This window comes from Aspergillus alliaceus (assembly GCF_009176365.1).
Source record: "Aspergillus alliaceus strain CBS 536.65 unplaced genomic scaffold BDW43scaffold_19, whole genome shotgun sequence".
Classification (NCBI taxonomy): domain Eukaryota; kingdom Fungi; phylum Ascomycota; class Eurotiomycetes; order Eurotiales; family Aspergillaceae; genus Aspergillus; species Aspergillus alliaceus.
Window position 1 is genome coordinate 492153 of NW_022474702.1, and position 11296 is coordinate 503448.

Genomic DNA, 11296 nt, shown 5'->3' on the forward strand with positions numbered 1-11296 from the left:
TTTTTTAATTATGATACCTCCCTATACCAATCAGAGAGGGCCGACTGTTGATGATCCCCAAAGCTGAAACTTGAAGGCCCCCTTTTCCCACCTTTGACCAAGGGCTGGACCATTCAAAGGCCTCCTTAAGAGTATTAACCGCTGGCCGTTATAGGTGAGTCAGTTTGCCACCCGCGGGATTGTGGCGCCCGATTGGCTGCTAGTCACACCCAACCCCCCGCTGCGATTTAAACAGAAAAGAAAGATGGAAGGAGATTCACGGATTGGACGAGATCATGAATAGTCTGATGAAGCTGGCAAATCAGTCCATACCGTGATCTCCTGTGGGCTGTAGTAAGTATGGAGTATGAGAGTGTGGATGCAGCTATGTGGTATTATAATGATAGGTAATTCTACTAGTATTCCAAGACTTTTTTTTTGCGCTTGTAAATAAGAAATTGTACGGGAACGTATCCACATCCTCAATTTTGCTTGTTTTCCCACCGATTTCTCTTCTAGAATACAGATAGTGAACCCTATGGCAGGGTCTATATAGGTAGCCCGTTCATACGGCAATCCACTTTTGAATCCAATCCATTCGTACGGAATAGTGATCTGTAGCGACGGGTCTAGATTGCGAGCCAGAAGAAAATCGAAAAGCTTGATAGGAGGTACAGGGCGATAAATAAGCTGGCATCACTCTACAAGGGCAGGGTTGTGAAAGATCCACTTATCACCTGTCTCCGGACCTGTCGGGCGCATTACTCGTATGTACGGAAGTACTTTTGATGCATAGTACATACAGACTTACGACTCGGAGAATCCCCTACAGCCAAATAAGGTCTTTTAGCTTTGCCACTGAAAAATAAGCTTGGACAAGAGAAAATTCAGCTAGCGGTTCATATCAAACACACTGGAAAAGGAAATTCGAAAGTTCATCATTATAGGTAGCATTTGGTTCCATGGGTCCGAACCGAGGAGATCTCAACAGCGATTATCGCCGTTTAGATATTTTTGGAAACTTTCAGATGCATGGGTGTTTTTGGCAAAGTTGAATTATTCATTCCACTCCCTGTCTAAATATATAACTGTACTATCCGTACTATTACTATTAGCACCTTTCCCCTTCCTCTTGCTCGGTAGATGTACACTTCATATATGGATTACCTGTGTAATGGTGATCCATCGAAAAGAAGAAGGGAAAAAAAGAAGAAAACAAAAAAAAAAAAAAAAAATAGCATCATCGAGTGCGTGTCTGTAAATGTATGAGTCTCCAGCTTTCCATACGATGCGGTGGGGCTACCAGTGGAAATGGTTCATTTTGACTGGATGGATTACAGATCAATTTTAGCTAATGAGGAATCAACCTTTTAGGTACAAAAGAGTCGAGCACATGTGCAACTCGCATGGAACAGGACAAATCCTATTATTGAATGGTACGTAATTACTGGCCGAAAAGAGAGCAAGCTAAATGCGATCTAATCAGGTTTGCTTCCTAGGTCAGAAATGTGTACACTGTATGTGGGGTACTGTAACTGTTCTCAAATCCTTACTGGTCGGATGCCGCTATATGCCAGTACAATATGCTTTGGACTACTAACTAGTAGTTGTGGTTGTTGCTTGGTGTCCTTTGAATGATCGTTGGCTGCAGTAGAATATATCTAGTAAGGTTTGATTATGGAGCTCAGAGACTGTTCCTGGAATAATCTTTTTGCAACAGCCGCGAGCAATAAATACACAGAATGTTCTGTACTTCTGCAACAAAATACCTGTTGGATTCTATCCATATATACCACAAGCATGTCTAGTCCGAGAAGGACCGGAATGCAGAGAGAATATCACTTCCTAATGGTTCTAGTAATACTCCTAATTTTAAGACCGGATATGTCCTGGATTAGAGCTTACGGCTCGGATTGCTTTGTACCTAGAATGAGCGATTAACAAGACAATAACTTTCCATTGCTTAAGGTGTTCTCACCTTTGATGGCAACCCAGGAACCCATGGGTCTATCCCCGCTTTTTTTTTTCCTGCCCCTCCAAAGACCGGTTTTTTACACAATCCATCGGGGAGTAGATTGTCATTGAATGTTAGCCTAACCAACCGAAGATACAAAAAGGCTAACCCATTCATGGGAGTTCGGAGACAAGCTATGTGCTGAAAGCATGGGTTCTACTGTAGCTCCAAGGAGCCAAGAAAACACAATGACCTATCTGGATCTACCTAGTGTAGGTCGGAGAGATTAGAACTACTAATCGGGATCCAGTCAGGTCCCCTCTAGATGTAAGGATATAGAATGTCTTGTCACATAGAATGAAAATAGAAAATAAATCAATCAATCAAACGGTTGATGCGGACCCTTTGTCTTATTCTTCAGAGTGTTGTTCTCTAAGGAGACGCAGTGTGCTGCTAAATTTGGACTGTAGCCAAGGCTGTCTTGGTCATGCCTTGCTTGTGTGTGTCGCATATGTCTTAATGTACAAATTTGTTTTCCATTTATTGGATGACATATATGTGCTATGTAGTAGTACAAAATTCAGTGGCAAGGAGGAAGGAATCAATATTTGAATATCTCATGGAAGGTTTATCGGTGGCAATTATTCTACCCAGCGTGGGGTTCTGGTAATGTAATCGACTGTATGGCACTTTATCCATGAACCTAGTGCCCTATACAATAGCTAGTAACCCCCCCTTTCAAAGGTATCGATATTGGCCGTTGACAGCATTATTAATCGCCGTGCCATAAAAAGAACATCTATTTTGAATAGGTAGACTTGTCTGTATTGCCCCTCCCCCCTTTTTTCCTTTCTTTCTTTTCCTATCTCCTGTCATTCCCTCACCCTTCTTTTCAATAACCAGAAGATACCCCGTTGGGGTCACCCTTACTACTGGGTTGTAGTTGGTTCAGGAACAGGAATGACCCATGGATAAAAGTTGTCCGTACCGGAGAACCTCCATCCATGGGAAGGAGATACGTATGCGAGAGCCACAGTTAGGATCATAATAAACAATGTGGTACGGAAGTAGACTATTCTGCATAGCGACGCGTTCATGACACTTACCATTGTTGCAGTGGCAGTAGGAAATCAAGGTTAAAGAGGAATGAGCCATAGACATCCCTGCATACTTCCTGGTGGGAAATACGAAACATTACCCATTAAACCGTACAGTACCGCTGGTATGAAAGTGGTAACAGTGTTTTGTCGTAGGTTATCCGCGTGGGGCCTATTTGCTGAGGCTGGGAGTGGGTCAGGTTTCAGGGGGGCCGCCGCCAGCTTCCATGGATTCCGGACTAAAGCAACCAATAATACCTTATCAATCCATCACTAAAATTTGGCCAGTTCAGAAAACCAGGTTACTGCGTTGATTCAACAACATGAGACTAGTTTCGCATCCATTGGAGAGAGGGGGATTATGCCCCAGAGCTTGTAAAAAAAAAAGGTGCAAGTAATCAAGCCCACAGTTTGTAGTGTACTACATCTTCAACCGTTCAAATATGGTGTAGTGTACACAACTTTTGTGGGTAATGGGAGTTGTGGATGGAATTGGTGAGGGGCGGGCCGAAAACAGTACCTTTACGTACCTGCGGTACGGAACCAAGTCAGTACCTGCTTTGGTACAGCTCATACTGAATGCACATACATACCTAAATTCGATGGTTGAGGAGGGAGCTGCAAACCGATTGAAGATAACAGTGTATGTAACCTCCAGCTTAGTTCAACTCAAATATCTTGATTGACTGGTAGCCACTATCATGTATGGGCCAATGATTTAAGGGGGTGGAAAAGCAATCTGGAGAAACTTTCCAATCAGGAGAGGTTGCTGAGGTGTCCAGATCCTGGGAGATTTGATGATAGTAGGTAATGGAATACACCTCCTAATACCAGAGTGGTATCCATGCGCCGGGTGCGGTAATACCAAGTACGAATAATGGGGGGAATTGTCCACTCACCGGTGTAGAGTAAACATTTTCCCACTGAAATTTATTTCGATTGGGTGTAGGATCTAACCTGCGAACAGATTTGTGTATCACTTTACCAGACACGGACGGGAGGGGGAATTGTTGCCTCTGAGTAGGGTAATTTGTGGGTACCTTCTCCGGTACAGGTAAGGTACGGATAGGCAGGTACTGTCGCGAAGTAAATTGAGCAGATCCAGATCCCAAAATAACCACCAGGCCCCATAGTCACCAGTATTTTTCCTATTCCCTGCTGAGTTTCGGGTTGACAATCGATTCCCTTTTCACTACTAATCGTCCAACTCAAACACTATTCTCTCCCTCCCTTCCCTTTCGACCATCGCTTGGGTTCTTTCCTTTCCTTTCCTGTCCCTTCAACTTCATCTCTGGGTTCCTGTTCACTCTTTTATTGATTTTACATTCAAGGGCACGACTTTGTTGTTTTTCTCAGTTTCTCCGGTTTTGTCCCTTTTCTGAGTTTCTTGACGACTGCCGTCTGGACTCCTTTCCTTCTTTCACGCTTTCGTTTGAGGAAGAAGAGGGAAGTTAGTCCTAGACCGAGACAGGTTCTAGCCTAGTATCTGTCTAGGTTCTTAATCCGTCTTCTGCATCGTTATTCCGTTCCCCTTCCATTCGTTTGCAACACCACTCGAGTAACGACTGTACGGCTCTTAAGCCCATCGAAAAGTGCGAAGTAATCCTAATTGTCATATTGGTCGATTTTAGCGTTTCACGATCGGGGACTGGCACCTCAACGACTTGTCGGCTTCGAAATTGTTCACCTCGTGTCGACATCGTCCCTCGTTCCTCTGCATCTTCCAATCCCGAGCCCTCCGCTGATGCAGGAAAATAGAGAATAGAACAACTGAATTATTTGATGGACCACTGCTAAGGTGAGTGCGACGACGGCACCCTACCCATTGTTGAGCTGGGACCCACGTGGCTGATGTACTGGTAGCTATAACCGCTCGGTAATTGTGCCCTTTCAGCATGTCAGGCTATAACCAAGGCCAAGGCCAAGCCCAAGGCGGGCATTACGATGATGGCTACGGCCAACATGGTGGCCACGGGGATTCCTATTACCAGGATGATCATCACGGCCAAGCTTACTATGATCCCAATGATTATGGCGACGGGTACTATGATAGAGGGTATGTTATGGATGCTAGTGACTGTCCTAGGGGACCCTTAATGGTGACTGATATTCAACAGAAACTACTACGCCGAAGGTGGAAATGGCTACCACCAGGACGGTGATGGATACTATGATGCTGGTCACCAGGATAATTACTACGGTGACCCTTACTACGACCAAGGGAATGGTCAGCAGAGGGGAAGGCGCCGTGGTGATTCAGAGGAAGATTCGGAAACATTCAGTGATTTTACCATGAGATCCGAAACGGCTCGCGCAGCGGACATGGACTACTACGGTCGTGGGGATGAACGTTACAACAGCTATGCCGACAGTCAGTATGGAGGACGTGGGTATGGCTATCGGCCCCCTTCTTCCCAGATCTCCTACGGAGGCAATCGGTCATCCGGAGCATCGACACCCGTCTATGGCATGGACTACGCCAATACCCCTGCCGGTCAGCGATCTCGGGAGCCGTACCCGGCGTGGTCGTCTGATGCCCAAGTTCCTGTTTCCAAGGAGGAGATTGAGGACATCTTTCTTGATTTGGTGAACAAATTCGGTTTTCAGAGGGACAGCATGCGTAACATGTATGATCACCTCTTGACACAATTGGACTCACGTGCCTCTCGTATGACGCCAAACCAGGCATTGCTTTCCTTGCATGCCGACTATATCGGTGGTGACAACGCAAACTACCGCCGTTGGTACTTTGCCGCCCACCTTGACCTCGATGATGCCGTAGGATTTTCGAATATGAAGTTGGGCAAGGCCGATCGAAAGACAAGAAAGGCTCGCAAGGCAGCTCAAAAGAAAGCGCAGGAGAATCCAGAGAATGTGGACGAGACTCTTGAGGCCCTGGAGGGCGATAACAGCCTTGAAGCTGCAGAGTATCGATGGAAAACTCGGATGAACCGGATGTCCCAGCATGACAGGGTGCGGCAACTGGCGTTGTACCTGCTCTGCTGGGGTGAGGCCAATCAGGTCCGGTTCTTACCTGAGTGCCTCTGCTTTATTTTCAAGTGCGCGGATGACTACTATTCCTCGCCAGAATGCCAAAATCGGGTTGAGCCTGTCGAGGAGTTCACCTATTTGAACGAAATCATTACACCTCTCTATCAGTATTGCCGCGACCAGGGCTACGAGATCCTGGACGGGAAATACGTGCGGCGAGAGCGCGATCATAACGAGATCATCGGATATGATGACATGAATCAACTTTTCTGGTACCCGGAGGGTATTGAGCGAATCGTGTTCGAAGACAAGACACGCCTGGTTGACATCCCAACCGCAGAAAGATGGACCAAGCTGAAGGATGTCCACTGGAAGAAGGTGTTCTTCAAGACATACAGGGAGACCAGATCTTGGTTCCATATGATCACCAATTTCAACCGTATCTGGGTCATTCACTTGGGTGCTTTCTGGTTCTTCACGGCCTACAACGCTCCGACATTGTACACGAAAGGCTACCAGCAGCAGCTCAACAACAAGCCACCTAATTCATACTACTGGTCTGCAGTTGGATTCGGTGGCGCTCTCGTGAGTTTCATCCAAGTACTCGCTACTCTATGTGAATGGATGTACGTGCCTCGACGTTGGGCTGGTGCCCAGCACCTGACCAAGCGTTTGTTCTTCCTGCTATTCGTGTTTATCATCAACCTGGCCCCAGGTGTGATTGTCTTTGGCTTCCACAAGCAGCTCAAGGAAACTATTTGCCTTATCATTGGCATCGTTCACTTCATCATTGCCCTAGTGTCGTTTTTCTTCTTTGCTGTTATGCCTCTTGGTGGTTTGTTCGGTAGCTATCTGAAGAAAGGTGGCCGTCAGTACGTCGCCAGTCAGACATTCACTGCCAGTTGGCCACGCCTGCGAGGCAACGACATGTGGATGTCCTACGGTCTTTGGGTTTGTGTTTTTGGAGCTAAACTGGCAGAGTCATACTTCTTCTTGACCTTGTCTTTCAAGGACCCTATCCGGATTCTTTCCCCTATGCAGATTAAGTACTGCGTCGGTGTCACGTATATCGGGTCCAAACTCTGCCACTATCAACCGCAGATTTTACTAGGCCTGATGTTCTTCATGGATTTGACCCTTTTCTTCCTGGATAGCTACCTCTGGTACATTATTTGCAACACAGTCTTCTCTGTTGCAAGGTCTTTCTATCTAGGTGTTTCTATCTGGTCCCCATGGAGGAATATCTTTTCTCGTCTGCCGAAGCGTATCTACTCGAAGGTCCTTGCTACAACGGATATGGAGATCAAGTACAAGCCAAAGGTTCTGATTTCGCAAGTCTGGAATGCGATCATCATTTCCATGTATCGCGAGCATTTACTGGCTATTGACCATGTCCAGAAGCTCCTGTACCACCAAGTACCTTCTGAACAAGAGGGTAAACGGACTCTGCGTGCGCCTACTTTCTTCGTCTCACAGGAGGATCAGTCCTTCAAGACGGAGTTCTTCCCACCTGGAAGCGAAGCTGAGCGTCGTATCTCTTTCTTCGCTCAGTCTCTCTCTACCCCAATGCCCGAGCCCCTGCCGGTTGACAACATGCCTACTTTTACAGTCCTTATTCCGCACTACGGCGAAAAGATCCTCTTGTCACTCCGTGAAATTATCCGTGAAGATGAGCCGTATTCCCGTGTCACTTTGCTGGAGTACCTCAAGCAGCTGCATCCTCATGAGTGGGACTGCTTTGTCAAGGACACGAAGATCTTGGCAGATGAAACTTCCCAATTTAACGGCGAAATGGAGAAGACTGAAAAGGATGTTGCCAAAAGCAAGATTGATGATCTCCCATTCTATTGCATTGGATTCAAGTCAGCCGCTCCGGAATACACTCTCCGTACACGTATTTGGTCTTCTCTGCGGTCTCAAACCCTCTATAGGACTATTTCTGGCTTCATGAACTACAGCCGTGCCATCAAGCTCCTCTATCGTGTCGAGAACCCGGAGGTTGTGCAAATGTTTGGTGGTAATTCTGAGAAGCTGGAACGCGAATTGGAAAGGATGGCACGCCGCAAGTTCAAGATTTGTGTCTCCATGCAACGGTATGCCAAGTTCAACAAGGACGAACGTGAGAATACCGAATTCTTGCTCCGTGCCTACCCCGACCTTCAAATTGCCTACCTTGATGAGGAACCGCCAGCCAACGAAGGCGAAGAACCTCGGTTGTATTCCGCGTTGATTGACGGACACTGCGAGCTTCTCGATAACGGAATGCGGAAGCCCAAGTTCAGGATCCAATTGTCTGGCAACCCCATTCTGGGCGATGGAAAGTCTGACAACCAAAATCACGCCATTATCTTCTATCGTGGTGAATACATCCAGGTCATTGACGCCAACCAGGATAACTATCTTGAAGAATGCTTAAAGATTCGCAGCGTTCTCGCGGAGTTTGAGGAATTGACAACCGACAACGTCTCGCCTTACACGCCTGGTATCCCCTCGTCGGACACCACCCCTGTTGCCATCCTTGGTGCCCGTGAGTACATTTTCTCCGAAAGTGTTGGTGTTCTTGGTGATGTTGCTGCTAGTAAGGAACAAACATTCGGTACTCTGTTCGCTCGTACACTTGCCGAGGTCGGTGGTAAGCTGCATTATGGTCACCCAGATTTCCTTAACGGCATTTTCATGTGCACCCGAGGTGGTATCTCGAAAGCCCAAAAGGGTCTTCATTTGAACGAAGATATTTATGCCGGTATGACCGCCATGCTCCGTGGTGGTCGCATTAAGCACTGCGAGTACTTCCAGTGTGGTAAGGGTCGTGATCTTGGTTTTGGCTCCATTCTTAACTTCACAACCAAGATTGGTACTGGTATGGGCGAACAAATGCTCTCGCGAGAGTATTATTATCTTGGTACACAGCTTCCCCTCGATCGGTTCTTGTCCTTCTACTATGCGCACCCTGGCTTCCATCTTAACAACATGTTCATCATGCTATCTGTGCAGATGTTCATGATCGTTTTGATTAATTTGGGAGCGCTGAAACATGAGACCATCACTTGCAAATACAACAAGAACTTGCCGATTACAGATCCTCTACGTCCGACCTACTGTGCAAACCTTGTGCCTGTCATTGACTGGGTTAACCGCTGTGTCATCTCCATCTTCATCGTCTTCTTCATCTCTTTCGTTCCTTTAGCGGTTCAAGAACTTACAGAGCGAGGAGTTTGGCGTATGGCCACACGTCTCGCAAAGCACTTCGGCTCTTTCTCATTCATGTTTGAGGTGTTCGTTTGCCAGATCTACGCCAATGCTGTCCATCAGAACTTGTCATTTGGTGGCGCTCGTTATATCGGTACCGGCCGTGGTTTTGCAACGGCTCGTATTCCCTTTGGCGTCCTCTACTCACGTTTCGCCGGACCTTCCATTTATGCCGGTGCCCGGTTGCTTCTTATGCTTCTTTTCTCCACCTCTACTGTTTGGAGTGCGGCCCTGATTTGGTTCTGGGTTTCGCTGCTTGCTCTTTGCATTTCTCCGTTCCTGTTCAACCCACATCAATTCGCTTGGCATGATTTCTTCATTGACTACCGTGATTACCTGCGCTGGCTGTCTCGCGGAAACTCACGGTCCCACGCGTCTTCTTGGATCGCCTTCTGCCGACTGTCGCGTACTCGAATCACAGGTTACAAGCGGAAGCTCCTCGGTGTTCCGTCTGAGAAGGGATCTGGTGATGTACCCAGAGCACGCATCACGAACATCTTCTTCAGCGAGATCGTCGCACCTTTGGTCTTGGTTGCTGTTACGTTGGTTCCCTACCTCTACATCAACTCCAGAACTGGAACAATGGACCCAAAAGACCAAAAACCGAAAAATGCTATTGTCAGAATTGCTATCGTGGCCTTCGGTCCCATCGCCATCAACGCTGGTTGCGCGGGTATGTTCTTTGGCATGGCATGCTGCATGGGCCCAATTTTAAGCATGTGCTGCAAGAGGTTCGGTGCGGTGCTCGCCGCCATCGCGCACGCTGTCGCGGTCATTATCCTACTTGTTATCTTTGAGGTCATGTTCTTCCTGGAAGGTTGGTCTTGGCCTAGGTGCGTGATGGGTATGATCGCCGCTGCCGCTATCCAACGGTTCGTCTACAAGCTCATAATCTCGCTGGCTTTGACTCGTGAGTTCAAAAACGATCAGTCCAATATTGCCTGGTGGACTGGAAAGTGGTACAGCATGGGCTGGCATTCGATTTCCCAGCCCGGCCGTGAGTTCCTTTGCAAGATTACAGAGTTGGGCTATTTCTCTGCCGACTTCGTCCTTGGCCACCTACTTCTGTTCATTATGTTGCCCGCGCTCTGCATACCGTACATTGACAAATTCCACTCGGTTCTTCTCTTTTGGTTGCGTCCAAGGTAAGTTGACTCTTCCCCGCCCTCGCGGTTTCCTTAGCAGCAATACCTTCTAACTTGTGATACTAGTCGTCAAATTCGACCTCCGATCTACTCTTTGAAGCAGTCTAAGCTGCGCAAGAGAAGGGTTGTCCGCTTCGCCATTTTGTACTTCGTGATGCTCGTCCTGTTCCTCGTTCTCCTCATCGCACCGCTTGTTGTTCGCCACATGGATATCAATCTTCCCAGCATGCCAATGGATCTCATGCAACCTCTTGACAGCAACAACAACAACACCATTGAGGGATACACTGGCCCTGGACTTCCAAACGGCAAAACAGCAATATCGGAATCAGCTTCCGCTGCCGCTACTACCTCCTAGAGGGTCTGCGTTTGCTTGCCGAAATTACGTTTTACTACTGCCTTCTTTTTAGTCTCGGAACGGATTCATGAAAATGAGCTGTATAAAGTATCCAGCGTCTTGAAGTAGCTGCTGTGTCATACATTTTGTCTTTGTTCTTTTACCTGACTCTTTTGAAGCTTTGCGTGTGCAGCTCTGTTGCCGCTCAAGTTTAATGCATTATATTTGTTGACCGTTTTCTGTATTCTCACGGTGTTGTGTTTTCCATATGCGATCATTAGACTTGTGAATTTGTGTATTGTTCCCTTTGTGCCCTACCCATCATTTATCCTTCATTCCCAATTAAGTTCCGTTTTTTCTGTCGTTGATCAGAAGATTGGATGATATTCCCGTAGTTGCTCTCTCGAGGTAGACCGCCACTTAGAGTGCCGTAATTCGTACGTCCTCCACATACCAGACGTACCTTGGGGATAGATGCGGAAGGTCCTCCTATCCCCAGACTGTTAGGCTTCCGCGATTCGGGTTTTATGTGGTGGGGGCCTGA

At 47.1% G+C, this 11296-nt stretch overlaps 1 protein-coding gene across 1 annotated transcript; it reads left to right on the plus strand.

Annotated features, from left to right (window-relative positions):
* Window positions 1-4177: 4177 nt before the first annotated feature.
* Window positions 4178-11248, plus strand: BDW43DRAFT_274909 (1,3-beta-glucan synthase component-domain-containing protein). The gene is made up of 4 exons (XM_032041795.1): window positions 4178-4828; window positions 4894-5086; window positions 5148-10415; window positions 10482-11248. The coding sequence occupies exons 2-4, from the start codon at window positions 4926-4928 to the stop codon at window positions 10771-10773; spliced, it is 5721 nt and encodes a 1906-aa protein (XP_031900900.1). The 5' UTR covers window positions 4178-4828; window positions 4894-4925; the 3' UTR covers window positions 10774-11248.
* Window positions 11249-11296: the final 48 nt, after the last annotated feature.